This window comes from Siphateles boraxobius, unplaced genomic scaffold (genome assembly GCF_051911475.1).
Source record: "Siphateles boraxobius isolate OS27281-9 unplaced genomic scaffold, OSU_SipBor_1 16, whole genome shotgun sequence".
Classification (NCBI taxonomy): domain Eukaryota; kingdom Metazoa; phylum Chordata; class Actinopteri; order Cypriniformes; family Leuciscidae; genus Siphateles; species Siphateles boraxobius.
Genome location: NW_027508766.1, coordinates 4,191,335 through 4,213,116, shown reverse-complemented (window position 1 = coordinate 4,213,116; position 21,782 = coordinate 4,191,335). Strand labels below are relative to the sequence as shown.

The following is a 21,782-nucleotide window of genomic DNA, read 5'->3' as shown; positions in this document are numbered from 1 at the left end:
CAGAGAGCAATGCTACTATAAACCTTGCTGTGTCTGCCATCGTGTCGCTCCTGTGTTATTACGCACAGTGGTAAACGTGGCACTAATGCAACACACCCTCACTGTTGTCTAAAGCAGTTCCTGTTCCACAGCTCTCATAGCTCACACACCTGTACAGCCTGAAGCCAAACATTGCAATGACTTCAGCTAATACCTCACACAATACATCTGATGTCACGTGTGGAATATGTAATGTCACATGGAAATAAAAGATGAATCATTCAAACAATTTAGGCAGGTCGGTAGGAAAGTGAAACCAACCTTTGCTCTACTTTCCCAGAATCAGTTCATGATCTATGAAAAAGGCTGTATGTTTGCTTGGATCCGTGTCCTGCATCGCACCGCAGTACTTAACAGAACACCCGGCCCGCCATCCACAGCAGCACTGATTTAATTCTGTATTGCTTGACACAAAGACCACGACCCAAACCACACCAGCATAAAATCTACTATATCAGAAAGACACAATTTATTTATTTTCTCATAATTTAACACGAGCAATCAAACCAACATTCTGAGTTGATGCATTTAAGAAAATAGACACGTAGCCCAACATGGCAAAAATTAAAAGAAAAAAAGGTGAAAACATGCACCCGTCGTGTAAACAATACAAAACGTTGGCGTACATCATGTGAACAATCTGCCCATAAAGGCTATTTTGAACAAATGTTCATAAGTATGCACATTTGTTCAAATCAAACTATAGGCTATACGGATGCTTAGAGGTGAATAAAAACAACATATAGCCAAAAATGAGCCTTTACTGTCATAATATCAGGGATATTTCAGCCGATTTAAAGGGTAACTAAACCCCTGGTCAAAGCCTGACTCCACCCACTGGCAATATTTGAAAAATGCTGGAAAAGTGGGCAGAGCCCAGCGGAGATATAGGCGACGAACCGAGGGCGGGGCTGAGCGGGGCGGGGGGGGGGGGGGGGATGGGGGGCGTGCACCTGAGACCCGCAGTGACAGCTGCTGTCAAACTAGCTGAAATGGAGTGACGCAAGTAGCTTTGCAACAGAGCGGTCATTTGAAGTCGAGAACTTTTCTCCCCCTCCTTCACCTGAAGTGTAGGAGGGTGAATTGTCTGTGGACACCAGCTCAAACTGCGGTCTTGACTCCCGCATCGCGATCGGCATCCGATTATTCTTATATTCAGTCATTTTGAGGTAATTTTTCCAGGATTATTATTACTATTACGTTCATTATATTTTGCTGCTATGTGAAAAAAATAATCAGCAAATCGCGCCGGCGCGTTTGTCGACACCAGAGGATTAACTTTAGCCTAATAAGAAGGAACATAAATTGTGATTAAAAATATATGCTCACTCACATCATCAGCGGCACATCGCCGCTGCGGTGGTGGAGTTCATGCAGGAAGAGGTATGAAGAGCAGCGTTTGGCAGCGCGAGCTGTGTGGAGAAGCCCTTTTCCACCTCCATTGCGTTGGAGAAGCAATCCCACGTAAAATGCAGGTTGCACACTGGAGCGATAGGCGAGATTAACTACCTAGGCTACACGAAATAATCTAAATAACTATATAAATGCTATGCTAACTAGATGCTAATATACAGGTCCTTCTCAAAAAATTAGCATATTGTGATAAAGTTCATTATTTTCCATAATGTAATGATAAAAATTAAAATTTCATATATTTTAGATTCATTGCACACCAACTGAAATATTTCAGGTCTTTTATTGTTTTAATACTGATGATTTTGGCATACAGCTCATGAAAACCCAAAACTCCTGTCTCAAAAAATTAGCATATTTCATCCGACCAATAAAAGAAGTGTTTTTAATACAAAAAAAAGTCAACCTTCAAATAATTATGTTCAGTTATGCACTCAATAGTCAATACTTGGTCGGGAATCCTTTTGCAGAAATGACTGCTTCAATGCGGCTTGGCATGGAGGCAATCAGCCTGTGGCACTGCTGAGGTGTTATGGAGGCCCAGGATGCTTCGATAGCGGCCTTAAACTCATCCAGAGTGTTGGGTCTTGCGTCTCTCAACTTTCTCTTTACAATATCCCACAGATTCTCTATGGGGTTCAGGTCAGGAGAGTTGGCAGGCCAATTGAGCACAGTAATACCATGGTCAGTAAACCATTTACCAATGGTTTTGGCACTGTGAGCAGGTGGCAGGTGGTGCTGAAAAATGAAATCTTCATCTCCATAAAGCTTTTCAGCAGATGGAAGCATGAAGTGCTCCAAAATCTCCTGCTGGCTAGCTGCATTGACCCTGCCCTTGATAAAACACAGTGGACCAACACCAGCAGCTGACATGGCACCCCAGACCATCACTGATTGTGGGTACTTGACACTGGACTTCAGGCATTTTGGCATTTCCTTCTCCCCAGTCTTCCTCCAGACTCTGGCACCTTGATTTCCGAATGACATGCAAGATTTGCTTTCATCTGAAAAAAGTACTTTGGACCACTGAGCAACAGTCCAGTGCTGCTTCTCTGTAGCCCAGGTCAGGCGCTTCTGCCGCTGTTTCTGGTTCAAAAGTGGCTTGATCTGGGGAATGCGGCACCTGTAGCACATTTCCTGCACACGCCTGTGCACTGTGGCTCTGGATGTTTCTACTCCAGACTCAGTCCACTGTTTCCGCAGGTCCCCCAAGGTCTGGAATCGGTCCTTCTCCACAATCTTCCTCAGGGTCCGGTCACCTCTTCTCGTTGGGCAGCGTTTTTTTGCCACACTTTTTCCTTCCCACAGACTTCCCACTGAGGTGCCTTGATACAGCACTCTGGGAACAGCCTATTTGTTCAGAAATTTCTTTCTGTGTCTTACCCTCTTGCTTGAGGGTGTCAATGATGGCCTTCTGGACAGCAGTCAGGTCGGCTGTCTTACCCATGATTGCGGTTTTGAGTAATGAAACAGGCTGGGAGTTTTTAAAAGCCTCAAGAATCTTTTGCAGGTATTTAGAGTTAATTAGTTGATTCAGATGATAAGGTTAATAGCTTGTTTAGAGACCCTTTTCATGATATGATAATTTTTTGAGACAGGAATTTGGGGTTTTCATGAGCTGTATGCCAAAATCATCAGTATTAAAACAATAAAAGACCTGAAATATTTCAGTTGGTGTGCAATGAATCTAAAATATATGAAAGTTTAATTTTTATCATTACATTATGGAAAATAATGAACTTTATCACAATATGCTAATTTTTTGAGAAGGACCTGTATACAGCATCTATCCTGATCGTTTTCAATACTTGTAATTCCAACTCCTGACTCGCTACAGTAGTTTTGACGGAACCAGATGCTTTTATACCAGGGGCTGCCAAGGGCGTGGCGAGCTCGCACCAAGGGCGTGACCGAGTGACGTCAGAGAGTATTCTACTTCAAAGAGTACCCATACTGCAGGTTCTGTTTATTAAACAATGATTATAAATTGTTGGCCCTAATTTTAGCTAGAAGATTGAAAAAAGTTATGGATTCAGTAATTGATGACTCACAATCCGGATTCATGAAAAATCGACATATAACGAATAATATAAGATTAGTGTTGGATGTCCTGGACTATTCAGAATTGATTGAGGATAATGGGTTTATATTATTCTTAGATTTTTATAAAGCATTCGACTCGGTAGAGCATCAGTTCATCTTTGATACGCTTAAAAAATTTGATTTTGGGTTTTTTTTTCTGCAGCAATTAAAACCCTTTATAGAAAAGGCAACTGTTCTATCAAATTATTAAATGGTACTTCCCCTAGATTCGATATTACTAGAGGAATTAGGCAAGGGTGCCCTGTCTCTCCATACCTCTTTCTATTAGTGAGTCAACTTCTTTCTTCTCATATTAAATCAAGTCCAATGAAAGGCACCTATCTTTGATAGAGAGTTAAATGGCTACTGAATTAATCTGTGAATTTTCAAGGGCATCTGGTGTTCACTTAAATTTGGCTAAATGTGAGCTTATGGCCATCAAGGAATGCTCTGAAGCATCTTATAATGGTATTCCCTTAAAATCTGAGGTTCAGTATTTGGGAATAAGCATTACTAAAGATCAGCACAGAAGGTGTTTATTAAATTTTAATCCAATTGTTGAAAAAACTAAAAGGAAATTAAATCATTGGCTTATGAGAGATCTTTCTTTAAGGGGCAGAGTTTTACTTACAAAGGCAGAGGGAATTTCTAGACAGACTTATGCAGCAATGGCTTTACATCTTAATAAGAAAATATGCAAAGAAATAGATAAAATACTGTTTGACTTTATCTGGAAAAACAAAATACATTACATAAAGAAAACAGTTATAACTAATTCATATGAAAATGGTGGCCTAAATGTTTTGGATTTTGAAATGTTAAATAATACATTTAAAGTTAATTGGCTTCGTCAGATTGTCAGAAATCCTTACTCAATCTGGAACTTTATACCCTCCCATATTCTTTCTAACCTTGGTAATATACATTTTCTTCTTAGTTGTAATTATAATATTGATAAAGTACCAGTGAAACTCTCAGAATTTCATCGCCAGGCCTTTTTATCATGGTCATTGATTTTCAAGCATAATTTTTCACCACATAAATATTATATATGGAACAATAGGGATATATTATATAAGCGCAAATCATTGTTCTTGAAACATTGGTTTGATAATGGCATCATATTGGTGGATCAGTTATTTAATTCAAGGGGTTTTCTTTTCACTTGTAATGAATTTTTGGCGCAATATAAGATTCCTGTAACACCAGGGGAATATGCAAAAGTTTTTGGAGCAATTTCTCCTGAAATCTGCATGCTGTTTAGACATCAAAAAAGAATTAATACTCAACAATTGTCCCCAACTATAGTAAGTACTTATGTAGGTAATATCTGTTTTTCCTTCAACGCAAAGAACAGATCTATAAGAGAGTTATTTCAAAGAAATGATGTGTCTTTGCCTTATATTTACTCATATCGGAATCGTTTTACAGAAGATATTGTTTGGAAAAAGGTTTGGCTTATACCTAATCAATATTTAATTACAAACAAAGTTAAGGAGGTATCATTCAAATTGATACATAGAATATACCGTGTAAAACATTACTTTATAAAATTTAAAAGTGATATTGATGTTAATTGCACCTTTTGTGACAGTTGCCCTGAAACTGTGGTTCATTTGTTTTGGCATTGCCCATATGTAAGACCATTTTGGCAAAATGTCTGTGATTTTACAACAAGAAACATTGATGACCAATTTATGTTGTTTTGGAAACATATTCTATTTGGTATTTGGGAGAACAGTAGAATCAAGCATAATCAGATTTATATAATTAATTTTATTCTTTTAATGGCAAAATTTTATGTTCATAAATGTAAATTCTCCTGTAAAAGACCTTATTGTATTTCATTCAGAAAAGAAATTGAGCTTTATATTGATTCACTCCGATTTTCTATGAAGCAAAAAGCAATTAAAACATTGAAAATTTGTAATTGCTTTAATATCTTCATGTAAATCAACAATAGCCCCCTAGTATGAAAATCCTTGTTATATATATGTTGTATGTCAATGTATACACAAATGTTTGTACAAACTTTTTGTTGATAAAAAAAAAAAAAAAAAACCCTACTGCAGGAGCTTTCCGTTTAACCTGAAGAGGGCAGCACTCAGACGTTTTTACACCATATATTTGAAAATTAAAACACTTCATACCCAAATGTCAAAAAATGTACTCGAATCAATGAACAGCATTTATGAAGCTCTATTCTTACAGATAATTAACTAAAAAAAGTTGTTTTAGTGTTTAGTTACCCTTTAAATGCGGTTGTCTCTCCTGCAACTCTGCAGTGTAGGTTATACGAGGTCCTCTTAGCAGCATGACAAATTTCACTTCTATTCAATTTGCAAATAGAAATATATTTTACAGAAATTATATACAGAAAGTGAGCTTCTTTAATGACTGAAGCTGTCAATCACTTCAGTTGCAGTGCACAAACGCTGTGCTCAATGCTGCAAACCTTTGACAGTCTTCAGACTACAGAGGGTGAACACAAATAAGCACTGACCCATTGAAAGCAGCTGCCTATCAGTGGATACCGAACTGAGTCGAAATAGTCTTGGCTATTGGACCCGCAAGTCCCCCCGTGCCTATTGATTCTCGACCCGCACCGCAAATGACAGCGTAAATGTTATTCCACCCATTTCATCAAATATTAGCGGTTCACCCATGACCACGTGCAGGACTCTGGCTTGGATACTGATAGAGGAATCTTTTCCACTATGTAGGAAAGTTAAAGGTACAACTAATTCGGGCAACTGTGATGGAAATAACTACTACTAATTATTATTATAAGGACAACAACAATAATAAAAAAGTAATATATATTTACTGGCAAATGTAAAATCCCATATATTCATATAATTTTATTTTTTTGACTAGCTAGAGTTTCCTTAACTAGAGACTTGTCTCATACAAACATATTTCCTAGAAAAAAAGAGCAGGGTTTCCTTGACTGAAAAATAGAAATAATAAATGGCACAGCAGAGATAATTGGCATAAAAATGCTTTTAAATGTAAAATCACTCATCACAGTGAAAGCATCTGTGCTACATACTCAAACAGTGAGTTTCAATAACTGTGTGGGCTCAAGCGGAGAACATTTCAAAGAACACGCTGCTCAGCGAGAACAAAAGGCGGAATAAAAACAAGAGAAACATCTCTACTGAAGTTTTCAAAAATACAGCATAACAGTAATAATGTGAAATATTACAATTTAAAATATTAACTTAAACATACAACAACAACATGATCCTTCAGAAATCATTCTAATATGCTGATTTGATGCTCAAGAAACATTTAATCTCATTATTATCAATGTTGAAAACAGTTGTGCTGCTTAATATTTATGTTGAAACCATGATAGACTTATTTCAATATTCAAAATCCACAAGGAATAGCATTTAAGATGGTGATGTGTTTCTTTCAATATTCAAAATCCAAAAGAATAGCATTTAAGATGGTGATGTGTTTATGTAATCATTTTTGTTATCAAACACGTTGGTTCAGAGCTAATACAGTCATATGTGTAAACTGCGTCATATTCTGTTCCCCTCTGAGAAGGTACTATAAATTAATGAGCAAGACACTGAAAACAACCGTCCTCAAAACCAGAATGAAGACAAATAAAGACAAGAAATTTATTGGATCAAAACCAAACTACAACTTGCCAAAATAACAAAAAAAACATTTTCTTTTTAAGAGGCACAGAACAGTCTCCCCGTCCACAATACTGTAGTGTACATATACTAATTTTATGAAGCATTTCATATCCTACGTAAAAGGTTTTTCTTGAAAAGTTTCAAACTGGTTTAGAAAAGATTCATTATATTAGGGCTGCAAAATTAATTGAATTTCTAATTGCGATTACGATTACGGATGCCACGATTACGTAATCGTTCAATGCCGCGATTACAAAAGAAAATCCACTCTGCGTGTGTGTTTAGAGCATTTATGTTATGAGAGGCGAATCACGACTACTTCAGAAAACCCAGCACAATATGACATACCAGGCAGTGACGTAGGTGTATGCTGAAATAAAAAGTCTTTCACCTCAGAAAACGACTCGGTTACTAACGTAACCTAGGTTCACTGAGAGGAGGGAACGAGTATTGCGTAAGTAGCTTACGCTATGGGAAAACTCCTTTTCTTGAGAATACTGAAGTCTTTATGTAAAACGCATTGCAGCTGCACAGCAGACAGCAATGAGCGAAGGAGCTCGGTCATTGGCTGTGCTGCGGCAACTTGCTCGAACCAATGACGGGGCGACTCTGAATGCGCGACCAATGAGCGCGCCTCGCGCCCGCGCGTGTCAGAGCCCGCCAAGACGGGCGTGGCCAAGAGCTATATATTGGGCACCCTGTCATGAGAGTTCTTTAGGTTAAAACGACTGAAGCGAACTAACCAAGCACAAGCACGGCAGCTTACGCAATACTCGTTCCCTCCTCTCAGGGAACCGAGGTTACGTTAGTAACCGAGTAATTAGGTCGTTTCGTCCCAATGGACGTTCCATCACAGGGTCGTGTGACGCTGTGATGGCCGCCACATATACTTTGAGCGTGGAGGGGGAGCGGCCCGCCTCCAGAAGCCCTTGTAGAAAAGCGAGTACGTTCGTAATCTCGCATGTTTCAGGGTTCAGGCCCTAGGCGTTACACCAGTCACTGAACACTTTCCATTTCTGGGCATATAAGCGTCTCGTGGAGGGCGCCCGCGCCTCAGCGATGGTTCTTAGCGCTCCACTCGTGAGGTTCCTGGGAACCCGTTGAGGGGCCATGCATGAAGGGCCCACAGATCGGGGCGGGGATGAAATATCATCCCGCTGGCCTGACTGAGGAGGTCTGGCCTCAGTGGAATCGGCCGTGGTGCAGATTGCATTTGCATCAATTCTGGAAACCATGTTTGGTTCTTCCAGAGTGGGGCTATCAGGAGCACTGCGTTTTTCTCCTCTCTGACCCGACTGATGACCTGTGGCAGCATCTCGATCGGGGGAAAAGCATATAAGGGGCGGCTCGGCCAGCTCTGGGCGAGCGCGTCCGTGCTTTTCGTGAAGAAAAGAGAGCAGTGTGCATTCTCCTTGGAGGCGAAGAGGTCGACCTCCGCCTCGCCAAAGATTTTCCATAACCACTGAATCGTCAGCGGGTTGAGAGCCCATTCTCCTGGGAGAATCTTGTCTCTGGATAGCATGTCTGCCCCTTGGTTCAGCGCGCCTGGCACATGCGCTGCTCTCAGCGAGCGCAAGTTGTGCTGGGACTATAAGATGAGTCTCCTGGCCATTGAATGCATGGAGCTCGACCTGAGTCCACCCTGGCGATTTATGTACGACACTACCGTCATGTTGTCCGTTCGGACCAGGACGTGTTCGTTTTTTAGATGTGGAAGCAGGGCTCTGAGAGCCAAAGCGACCGCTTTCATCTCCAGACAGTTTATGTGTAGGCGCTTCTCCGGGTTTGACCAAAAGCCGGAGACAGGCCTGCCCTCGTAAAGGGCCCCCCAAACCTATTTTGGAGGCATCTGTTGTGATCATCTTTCTCCTTGTGTTCACACCCAGACTCACGCCTGACTGGTACCAGTGTTAATTTCGTTGACGAAAATAACGACGAAAATTATTCGTCAACGACATTTTTTCACAGACGAAAACGAGACGATAACTAAATAAAACCTAGTTTTGAATGACAAAGACTATGACGAAAATCTATTGACATTTTCGTCAACGAATAAAAACTAGACGAAAATGTTAGATAGTGACGATTTGGGAAGCGATCCGTCAGAACTGATGTCCTGCGTGTGTGGTAGATGCGCACATTTGTAGGCTACTGTAACGTGATCTACCCCGCGGTCATAAAACGTTAAAAAATGTGAACGTCTGGGAGAATGAGTAGAATACACAACAGTATGTCTAAATGTCCTTTTTGGAGAGTATTCATGTAAACTATGCTGGTTATGTCTTAAACTGTGAGTGTGTCGGATGTGCATCAGTGCAAATTGTATCCGCATGTCATTGGACATGATCCGACGTCTTAAAGTGACAGTGGCAATAAACCTAATGCGGTCCGTGTCCTTAATTTTGATCAAGCAACAAAAGAAAAAGAGAAAAGCATTCACTGTTTGTTAATAGCTTTAATAAGGATTAATTATATTTAATTCATACAAATAAATATGTCTGCTTGAAAGAATAAAGAATGATGTGTAAGTAGTTATAAGGAATGAATATATCATTCATTGTAAAGAAGACTGTGTTGTACTTTAGGAAAAGTGGTTTTATTTCATTTTAAGATATTTTTTAAGTAACAGCAGTTAAATCTGTATCTGTATTGCATGTTCAAACTTAAAAATCATTCATATTAATAGGTTAATAGATGTTTTCTCCGGGAGTATATGGGTTTGGAAATTTTAGAGAAATTCTAAATTAATGCATTACAATTGAACTAAACCCATTATATTTTAGTCGACTAAATCTACTGTAGATTTAGTCGACTAAAATGTTATTGTATTTCGTCGACTAAAACTAGACTAAAACTAAAACAATTCAGATGACTAAAATATGACTAAAACTAAATGGCATTTTAGTCAAAAGACTAAGACTAAAACTAAATCAAAATTTGCTGACAAAATTAACACTGACTGGTACCAGTCGGCGGCTTTCCAGTGCGTCAGGGCTTTTATACAGCCGTGGTTCGCTCTGATTAAAAGGTGGCCCGAACGCCACGCGTGAGCAGGGACGCGGCTCTTGAGCCAGCGTTGGAGAGGACGCATATGCAACAATCCTAGCTGGAGTACGGCCGATGCTGAGGCCATGAGACCCAGCATCCTCTGAAACCGCTTGACGGGGGCGCGCGCGCCCGCCCTGAATGATGTTGCAAGGCGCCGGATGGTGAGCGCGCGCTCTGATGAGAGACGAGCTGTCATTTACATCTAGTCTAGAACTATTCCCAGGAAAGAAATCTTCTGGCTGGGAGATAGTATACTTTTTGTAAAATTGATTCTTAGACCCAGGCATTCTAGATGGCTGATAATCCAAGATCTGTGTGTTATTAACTGACTCTCTGATTGTGCTAGGACCAGCCAATCGTCGAGATAATTCAGTATTCGCACTCCCCTTCGTCTCAAGGGGGAAAGTGCTGCATCCATACATTTCGTGAATGTACGGGGAGCCAGGGACAGGCCGAACGGAAGTACTGTGTACTGGTAAGACTGTCCCTCGAAAGCGAATCTCAGAAAAGGCCTGTGATGAGGCGCTATTGGAATGTGAAAGTAAGCATCTTTCAGATCCACTGAGAGAAACCAATCTCCTGGGCGTATTTGCGCAAGGATATGTTTGGTTGTTAACATTCTGAACAAGCGAATCATTAGTGCTTTGTTCAGGTGTCTGAGATCTAGGATGGGGCGGAGAAAAAAAAAAAAGAGTCACAAAAAGAGTCACAAAAAAAGATCCTTTTTGTGTTTTCTGTGTGTCGCCGTAAAAACGGCGTTTGTTTGCAGGCGAGCGAGCTCTGTGACTGGCCCATTGACTGCTGTATAGACATTTCCAGCCGCCTGTACGGGGACTGGGTAATGTTTGAGATTTTGCAGAGAGAGTGGTCCGGCTTTTGCGAGACACGCACTCTCTCTTCTCATTCCTGTGGCTAGAAAGGCTTTCGAGGCTCAGGGTTCAGCACAATCTTGGGCCGAGGACCCCGTCGCTCAGGAGGCGGCTTGCGGTTGTGGGAGCGCGAGCGGCGTCGAGCGTCAGTCTGAGGCGCGGCTGAGAGGCGGTGGGGGCTGCTCTAGCCCGCTGCGGCGGTGGCGGCCTCTGTCTGCTCTGTGATGAGCTGGAGCGTTTAGGCAGGAAATGGCGCATAGCTTGTGAAGCATTCTGGGCCTCAGTGAAGCGTTCGGCGAAACCTTTAACTGCCGGTCCAAACAGCCCGCTGGTGGAGATAGGCGCGTCGAGAAACGGGGCCTTATCCGCGTCCTTCATCTCCGTCAGAGTCAGCCACAAATGGCGCTTCGAGAACAGTCAAATTAGCCATGGCGCGGCCAATAGACTCGGCGGTGGCCTTCGTGGCTCGCAGGGCTATGTCAGTCGCGCTGCGTAGGTCCTTGAAGGCTCCGGGTTCGGGGCCAGACTCGTCCAGGGAGCGGAGAAGCTTGGCTTGGAACACTTGAAGTACCGCCATTGAGTGAAGCACTGACGCAGCTTGGCCGGCGGCGGCGTGGCGGGACCAGCGAGAGCCGAAGTAGTTGGGCAGGGCTTCGAGGGGTGGGAAGCCTTGGCTTTCCACCCTGTGGTGGAGGGCGGGCAGAGATGATTGGCCACGTCCTCCTCGAGGGGCGGGCTGAGTGAACTGAACCGGCGGTGGGGAAGACAAGAGCGGCGGTGAAGCACGCGGAGACTGGCTCGGCGTGACGTCACTGAGCTGAGGTTCAGGAAGCCTCTGTGAGCGGCGCTTTTTCTTAACACGCTGCTCAAACAGAGGGGTGTCGGCGATGGGCTAGCTCGCGGCGAAAGTGGCGAAGCGAGCCCGCAGTGCAGAGAGACCCAGGTCGTCACATTCCGGGCATCCGCCCTTGGTCAAAGCAGCTTCTGCGTGGTCCCGGCCCAGGCAGCGAGCGCAGATGATGTGACGATCCCCGTCCGGAAGAAGGTCTCTGCACGACGCGCAGGAAAGCATTTGAAACAACGCCTCAGAAATTTGCTCTTTTACAAATGTCGCGGGGCGAACAGATGTAAATACTTGCGTGTAGCGTGTCGGATGGCTCAGTAGGATGGCGTTCGAAGGCGGCTGAAGATGCCGACGTCCTCGTAGCAATCCCGCTGGTATGCTTTTCCACGGCGGCGAAGGCTTTCAATAATCCGGAGGATTCAGCGAAGAAGGTGTTCGCTGAAGGAGATTAAATCTAAAGAACTCTCATGACGGGGCGCCCAATATATAGCTCTTGGCCACGCCTGCCTTGGCGTGCTCTGACGCGCGCGGGCGCGAGGCGCGCTCATTGGTCGCGCATTCAGAGTCGCCCCGTCATTGGTTGGAGAAAGTTGCCGCAGCACAGCCAATGACCGAGCTCCTTCGCTCATTGCTGTCTGCTGTGCAGCTGCAATGCGTTTTACATAAAGACTTCAATATTCTCGAGAAAAGGAGTTTTCCCAAAGCGTAAGCTACTTACGCAATAGGAGAGACCTCTCGAAAGGGAAACGGACTTTACTGTCCTGTCAGCCGTAATACTGTGCTCGTAGCGCGCACTCTTCAATTGCACGCGCAAATGCGCGGGCGCGCGCTGTGTATCGCTTCACTGTATAAAATGCAAAAGAAACTACGAGCATGCAACGTCGTTACAATGTAAATTAATAAGTCACGAAATAAAAGTAAAATACCAATAAATCACGTGTTAGCTGAGAAGGATTTACATGCAGGTATGATTTTCATTCTATTCACCAGGAGCTGTTTCATTAACAGTTCTTGTTAGTATTGTGTATTTACCATGATAACTGTCATTTTTTTAAATGGAAATTGTTGAATCTTACTGACTTCATACATTTAGTTATGATATGCAGAAATTACACAAAACCTCATATAACAAGACTTACATCTGAAACAAGCCTGGTCTTTATGTACAAAAAGGGATGAAGGGAGAGAAGCGGGAATAATGGCCACTAGACGATCAGCACGTCATGAAGGTTTTGATCTGAAGAGCGTTTGGAGGCTGTATGATCTAGCAAAGTATTTTTGGAAAAGCTTAAAGAAATCCACAAATAATCCGCATTTTTAATTTTTAATTTTCAAAGCATTTCAGTAAGAGTAGCAGAGAGAGCGAGAGAGCGAGAGAGAGAGAGAGAGAGAGAGTGAGAGAGAGTGAGAGAGAGTGAGAGAGAGAGAGAGGGAGAGAGAGAGAGACACTCACTTGATTAAGCACATAAGGAAGCGCAGAAAAAATAGATGACAAGGCAGGAAGGGACAACTATAGATTAAATGAAAGGCTAGGAAGAAATTAAGTATGAGTGAAATAAGTGAGTGGATGAAAAGAGCCACAGCAAGCGATGGCAATGGCTATAGAGGGGGAAAGTAGCCCCTTTCGCAACGGGTAATTCTAGGAACTTATAGGAACTAGCCACCAGGGTGGTTCCCAGATAACTAAATGTTCCCCTAGATTTTCCTGGTTGCATCCGCACCGCCATTAGTTTATGATCTGTGTCCTCTCAAATAAGTTATTAGAAATAGTACTGTTAAGGAAAGTAGACAGTATATGAAAAAAAGCGATTTGCCGTGTGGTTGATGTCCAGTGTCGCATGCTGAGCAGAAATGCATAATCATGTTTGGCAAGGTCCCTTCAAAGTCAAAGTCACTTAGGTTGAGAGGTCCATCTATCACTTTTTTCCATGTTTGTAGAGTTAGTTTGTGGAGTAAATATAAAGGCTATAATCTGTGTGTGTACACAGCTTTTATTTTTAAATGGCAGGTGCTGGTGTTTAGCATGCGTTCGGCCAATCAGCGTACGTTTACGCCACTAGTTGGTCCTATAGAGTGGTGCAGGTATGACATCAATTTGTAGGCCAAAACGCAGAAGTGAGTTACCATTTTAGCACTTCCGGTTCCATCGCCACGAAGTCAATGGTTTTTTTTAATAGGTTTTGGTTAAATAGCTGAAATAAAGTTTGTGGTGAACACAAGCTCAAGACACATTCACGTTTTAATTTATGACATAAAAAACATCAATATTAGCCCTCTCGTGATTTTTTGAATCGGTTATGCGTCTTGAAAAAGGCAGTTGCAAATAAGGCTAAATGTGACACCAGAGGCTGTCGAGGAGATTAAACGTCATCAAACCGAACAGGTAAACTCAGTCCGCTTTTAAAGCCTCATTATGCTTATAATTGTGCTCTTACAAACTATTTTAACTTAATCTTTCTGGGAAAATGTCTTTGGGTAAAAACTGAAAAAGTTGTTTAAATTGCTTAGTGATGGTGTGTCACGATTTGGTTATGTTTCATGTTCCTGTTTCATGTCTGTCATGTAATACCCTGTTCAAGTCATGTGATCCTGCCATGTGTTCCCTTGTCTGATGTGTCATGTTGTCATTGGTTCATTATTTACAGGTGTCCCTTGTCTTGTCATTAGTCTTGTGTGTATTTAAGCCCTCATGTTTGCCATGTGTCTTGGTCAAGTTTTGTTTCACTGTAACCACGGTTGGTAAGAATCACGTCTATGTTCATGATTTTGAGTTCATGCCACGCAAGTAGCCGCTTTTTAGCGTGTTCGCACCAGAGGAACTGTGAGCGATTTAAGTTCTAGGAATGCCTTTTGGGGGAACTAAATTAGCTCAATAATTAGTGTAGCTAAATTACTTTAGAGTAGGGTCGAACCCAGCACAATATAGTGGTACAGGTATGACTTTACTTTGTGAGGGAACCAGTGTGATGCTAATTGCTGATTGGTCACAAAGTAAAGTCATACCTGCACCACTATATTGTGCTGTGTTCGACCCTACTCAAGTAATTTACCTACTCTAATTATTGAGCTAATTTAGTTTTCTATTTTTGGCAAAGCTGTATTTTCAGCATCAATACTCCAGTCTTCAGTGTCACATGGTCCTTCAGAAATCATTCTGATATGCTGATTTGGTGCTTAACCCCTTCAACCTGAAATGTACCGCCACCGGGAAAAACATCATACAGATCATGAAACATTCACAATTCGTTGAAAATGGCACATCATTTTATACAGCATATTATTACAATTAAATGAGCCCAAAATGAACAAATCTATTGTGTTGAACAATAGATATTTCTCATGGGGGAACAATTTTAAAAGTGCCCATTAGGGGGTGTCAAGGATTGAACAAAAAGGTTACGGTAATATTGGTTCGAAATGCTGTAACTTTTGATAACTTTATGCAATCACTACAAAATTTGATCCAGATGCAGCTCACGTGTAGAGGGACACCAAAAAATACCTTATTTCCTTCCTGAGTTATTCCATGTCAAATAAGAAAAAAATATGCAAAATTAAAAATATATAAATTTATATATTGTCTTTTATAAGCAGTTTCTCAGCATTACAATGTCCAAATGTAATGCAATGTATATTTTCTAAAACTTTAAAAAGTGTTCTATCAAATGATACCCACCCTTTGACTCTCCTTGCTATAGTTTTGGAGTTATGCGTCTTTAGTTTTTAGTGTCACTCAGAAAAAAACAACTCTAAAAATGCCCTCAGGGCTTAAGGGGTTAAGAAACATTTATTATCAGCAATGTTGAAAATTTAATTTTGATCAATTTAATGTGTCCTAGCTGAATAAAAAAAATTAAAAATTCTTTACAATAAACGTCAATACTATTTTGTTATAGAATGCAAAGACATGCGTTAAAATGTAGCTTAAGCAACCAAATCGTTTTGGGGCCACTGTACATGTCTTAAAAAAATAAATCATCCCTCCAACAGACACAGAAATAGCCCTGTCAATACTGTCCTACACACCAGCTGACTGAATCTTAGTCCGATGATCTCAAGGGTCTGAGTCATCACAAATCCTATGCCCACACGCTCGGCCCTTAAGTGCCAACTAGACATCTAAAGACACAAAACGAAGCCAGTGCGTGTAACATTTCAGCAGGCGGCAGGTCGGCTCAGATTGATGAAATTCACAGTTGCCTTTGTTGTCCTGTACAATATAGAAGAATCCAGCCAACATGCTGCGCTCACTTCAGGAGCTGTGCTGTTTAATTGAGTGTTTAGTGTTTATAGTGATCTGAACTCATGGTGTAATTCTGCTGTGATTTACACATCACAGACAGCAAACAATCAGGCATGACTGTAGAGAACACAAATCTCAGTCATCTGCCGCCTTGACACACAATCATCTCTGTGAGTGAGAACTAGCCAGTGAGTTAGTATAACACACTCACCACATAGTTAGTTAGTGAGAGTTTAAAAATGTCATTTGTGTATATCTGGAGTGAAAAAAAACCCTCGACTGATATGCTTTTATACCTGAATTGACCTCATGTCCTAAAATGCCTATTTTCAAAAGCATTTATCTGTAAAGCTTATGGGTAGGCGATATACCAGTAGTCACGATAAACCGGAAGAGATTTTGAGGCCGTGCTGCGCCATCACGAAAGCTTATCATTTGAATGCATTATTAAGCCTTGCTGTTTTAAAAAAAAAAAGTGATTTTAAACAGCTCAAGAGCAATAAGCAGCGAAAGCAAACTCATTTCAGTATATGTGCGGTGCACACTAAGAGATGGTTTCAAAACGCACGCACATAAAGCCGCTGCTTATAAAGAGTGTGAGTATGGAGTTCTTTGAACTAAATTCTTTTGGGTGCCATGGGTTTAAATTGCCCGTATTCCATTGAACAAAAGGTTCTTAATAATGAAAAAAGGTTCTTTAGATTATTATAAATGTTTTTCACATTACAAAAACACGAATCTTTTAAGAACTGTTCATTGAAAGGTTCTAAGGGTATTAAGAAATGGTTCTTCTATGGCATTACTTTGAAAACCCACCTTTAAGTTTTTCAGGTAGGTCTATTTCATTATATCTATATCGTGTCATGATATATATATTGTTATCTTGAAATAAAACTACTCATATCATGATATTAGATGTTGGTCATATCACCCACCCCTAGTATAGCTGAGCCAACTAGATTGTAAATGGATGTAAGAATGAATTAAACAACAAAGATACAAATACAAATCTAAATAGTCTCCTTAATGTAACAGAAGAGTGTGATAGAAACAATTGTGCACATATGCCCTTTCTCAGCACTAGTCTGTGACAAACCTATTTGATATATTTGTCACTCACGATAAGATTAATAACAGAATAAATAGCAGTTTTGGAGGTGCAGCATCACACACTCTAAAGATAAATCCAAAAACAAGAGCATATTGCTTACAGACAGCTCTTACAGCTTCAAAATTTCAAATGCACGTCAGAAAATAGAGTTTGTTTATAAGTCAACTCGGAAGTAAGCATCACCCTTGTTCCTTTGATAAAAATAGGATTTTTCCAATCGTTTTTGGATTAGAGCAGAAAATTTTGAAAATTTGAGTTGCAAGAATGCAAATATAAACACAACAAGGCTGTAAAAGCTGACTAGTGAGAGAGTTTTTCTGTTTGGTGTGATGACATTTAATGTTCCCGACAGCAACTACAGCCTCATTTAGCTACCTTCTTTTTAAAGACATGTAAAAGAACCACGACTCATGAGTAGTGAATTATTTATTTTATATTATAGAATAAAACTAAAAATATCTTGAGCTTGTGTTAACCACAGACCTTATTTCAGGGATTTAACCAAATATCCATTCAAAAAACTCATTGACTTCGGGACAATGGAAGTGGAAGTGAAAAATGCAAACTCATTTCCAGGTTTTAGGACTCATTGCTGCAGCACTCTATTGGATGTCATCAAACGTGACCGTGCAAAATGATTAACGGGCAGAGAGTATTTCTGATTTATGGAAGCCCGTTTTAGGCAGCCTCAACATTAAAATATTGAAATAGAAACTTTATACTAAGAAATAAAATCACATTGCGAGTAAAGTCATAATGCAAGATATAATAAAGTTGCAATTATTAGAAATTAGAAAATAATTAGAAAATTGCAATAGTCAAATATATAAATCACAATTACATTTTATTTGTATTTACTAAGGAAAAATGGGCTTCCACACTGATTGGATTTAGAAGAAAAAAACACTTGAACCACTCTGGAAAAAAGCGACGTCTTTTTGAAAATGTATGTCAGTAACCAGATCATATTAAAATAACAGTTGTTGGTATTGGCTTCAACTGATTCCAAATCGTGCCTCCCTAATAGTGTGAACTGAAACTGTCACGACAGAATAGAGATACAAAGACAAACTTGAACCACTGCACCCCTAGTGCGTGAACACACAGCATTTAAAGCTGACTGAAGGGCACAGTTAAGGTGAGGAATCAGGTAGCTTAGTACCGGAACGTGACGTCAACAACACAGAACTAGTCTATATTATAGAATCTTAAACAAAAAGAAAAAGTTCAGTCTGAACCCCCTGAGACGACTGTATAACACACACACACAGCAGGACGGATGTCACAGTTTTAGCAATGTCCTCCATGATGACAGCTCACATTAGACTGGTGGAGGTGTGTGTGAGAGCGAGAGAGAATTGAGACACTTCAGAACGTGTGTATAATGTGTTCATAACAGAAACAGATCTACAGATTTACTCTCTCTCCAGGCAGGAGAGAACTCATGTGTCTCTGTACAGGGGAGACTGAGGGAGGGAGTGTGTGTGTGTGTGTGTGTGTGTGTGTGTGTGTGTGTGTGTGTGTGTGTGTGTGTGTGTGTGTGTGTGTGTGTGTGTGTGTGTGTGTGTGTGTGTGTGTGTGTAGAAGAAAAAAAAATGACATACATTGCACAGTACCTGTCGTGTAGTCCGATGGACATGGTGTCTCCTCTATGCACAGGGTGGTCCATGCCCAGGCACAAAACCCCGGAACACCTTTGAAACATCAGCAGAATGACAAGAACATCATGAGTTATGGAAATAACCAAGACAAGGACAAAATCTAGTTTAATAGAATTTGTAATAGACAAATTAACCGAAACTCAGCATACAGGCTACTTGCCTCAGACATGAGAAATATATCTATAGAAAGCTTGAAATGTATTTTAAATTAACCAATTCAAATCGAAAAGAAATACTCTCTGCTTATCGGCGAATCCACATCATCAACTTTGCAGCCGACACCAACTCAGAAAACAGTAGCTTATTAATAAATAATTAAAATGTCTCCATGCAATTTTTTCCAACACATTCATAATCATTACTTTTGCCAATGCTTTGCGGCAAGCTTTATATGCGTGTGCTTGAGCATTACGCCTATATATAGTCTATTAAACGCTCATTATGGTTTAGTATTCTCCTCAGTATATATTTAAGTAATACTGAAAATGTATATAAATTAAATTTATGTAGGCCTAAATGTGCGACTAGTCGACTAATGGCTTAAATGAACAACTACTAGTGGACTAGAAAAATCTTCAGTCAGGGGCAGCCCTAATAATTAAACACTATTAAATGCAATCCTTAGCCAATTTTAAAATGAATAATCCATTTTTCCATTTTAGCCATTCCCCATTCCCATTATTGCCTCTGTCTCTGTGAGTATTTATGGCAGAACAGCAAATGGCATTTCTATTAATATTAAGCTGCTCATATTTTGGGGCGTTGTCTCCCCCCTCCCATCTGATCAGGAGAAAGAAAAGAAAATCATCACATAATAACATCATCATCAACATCAGCCACTTCACACAGTCCTCTCTCAACTCACAGATAAAGAAACAAAGCTGAGCAGCAGATGCTGAATGCAACCTCTGTGCAGACACACTCACTACAGCTGTGAGCATCTCATCCTCCGACACCATCAGTGACCAGCTGGAGTGTTGTTTAACAGCTTTACTCAACGAGAAGGTGAAGCTCAAGGGCCAAGAAGCAAACCGCTGTAAGAAAACATGTGTGGTCAGACTAAAGGCAGCAGAAGAGGATCTTTTGTGGGCTCATAAAACCCTGCTAAATTAGTTCCTTGCTGTGTTTGTGCATGTCCGTCACTGAGATCCATCAATAGCAGTTGAGTCAAACCAAATCACAAACATTTTTTTAACAAGGAACGCTATTCAAGTTGAAAAATCTACGGCAACCTGTAGCCTACCTGGAATCTGTACTACACAACTCAAAGGTGTGTAAAGGAACTGAACATTTTCCACATGTCAGACCTGCTCTAGAAACCTCAATGATTTATGAGCTTGCAAAATAGACACTTATACATGAAAAAAAGCAGCAAAACACCATCTTCCTTCTATCACTGAACACTAGTGGCATCTGTTCAATTCACATTTGGTGTTCCAGATTCCCTGAAGCATGTTAGAGTAAATAAGTCACCCTGTCCGGGCCACAAGGATGAACACTTTTGAAGGCACCGCACCATGGAAAGAATTTCAGCACTTCAGTTCTGTTCATTGCCGTGGCAACCACTGTGTCTTAGCAACAGACACAGGTCAAAGAAGAACAAGGAAAAGCTGTGCCAAACAATCTGCACCTTACTACACTACGAGATGTTTGAGTTTAGTATGTCTCCTTATAGACTGGACGGTTCCCCCAGGACAGGGTTTAAAGTAAAACAGGAGTAGGCTTTAGAATAGATAATCATTGTTTAAAAAAAAGTATTTCTGAAACACCGATTAAGTACAGATTACTAAAACCTGGGGCCTATACCATGAAGCCGGTTTAGGTGGCTAGCCAGCTATGTTTCAGTTCAGTTTGCGTCAACCCTGGGTTTTAGGGACCATGAAAGTGGTTTGGCTTTTAGCAGTGTTCATCGCCATAGTAACTTACGCTCCACGGCTAACCTGGTCCGGGGCAGGTTGTGTTCTAGGTAAGAGGTTGCAAACTGAACTTTGACCAATCAGCTGTGAGCAAAGTGACACATGTCTGATGCGATAAAGTGACTCCACCTGTTTCTAATCCAAATTAAAGGTCACTACTTAGCAAATGATTTTTAAAGACAAAATCGTCTGGTTTTTAGTGATGATTATTTAGAATAATAAATGTGTATGATTTAGATATTATTTATGTAATTATTATACCCTTTATCAATCACACAGGTACAATTTTAGTTCATCAATTATTATTAGGCAGTTTAAATTAATAAATATATAAAAGGTAATATAAATACGCTTTAGCATCAATAGATGAAGCTATAAAATGACTACATGTGAGCTTAAATGTTCCATTCTCTCTATACCTTTATCAGCTGTATAAAATAACTTCACAACTTTTACTTGCACTGATATACAGTAGCAAGACTTTTTCTTTTAGTTGTCCTCTTTCATAGACAGCTGTTTTCTTCTTGCTGTGTAAATTTGTTTAAATTCTTACTATTTTCATACTTTTATTTAATAAGTGAATTGCGCTGCTTCTCTCGCGAGAAATTAATCTCAGTTTCACTTTTTCTCAACATGTGATTGGCTGTTCGCTACTGATGTCACACTTAAACTCCTAAACTCAGGATCAAAGCCTGAGTTGACAGACAAAGTTGATGATCAGCATCATGGTACCAACAAAGCCTGGTTGGATTGGTTTGGTTTTGTCAACTCTAACTAATCCTGTAACCCTGAGTTTGTTCAACTACCATCATGGTACAGGCCCCTGGACTATGGAGTCCTGAACTAAAATAAACAAGATTCATTTATAACCAACTGTATTAATTTGGAATGACAGAGGAT

General features: G+C 40.5%; 1 protein-coding gene across 16 annotated transcripts in view; it reads right to left on the bottom strand.

The window, feature by feature from the left end:
• Positions 1–21,782, bottom strand: part of klhl13 (kelch-like family member 13) — a 77,710-nt gene that overhangs the window by 49,224 nt on the left and 6,704 nt on the right. For 4 of the 16 annotated variants that reach the window (XM_077231230.1, XM_077231238.1, XM_077231235.1 and 1 more), the window contains exon 2: positions 18,910–18,999. The exons of 1 other annotated variant lie outside the window; for it this stretch is intronic. In XM_077231230.1, the coding sequence (XP_077087345.1) occupies positions 18,910–18,974 (65 nt within the window). In that variant the 5' untranslated portion in view covers positions 18,975–18,999. Of the gene's footprint in view, positions 1–18,909; positions 19,000–19,831; positions 20,001–21,782 lie in introns of those variants that run through there. 11 more of the 16 variants (XM_077231242.1, XM_077231231.1, XM_077231240.1 and 8 more) reach the window with 7 other exon arrangements.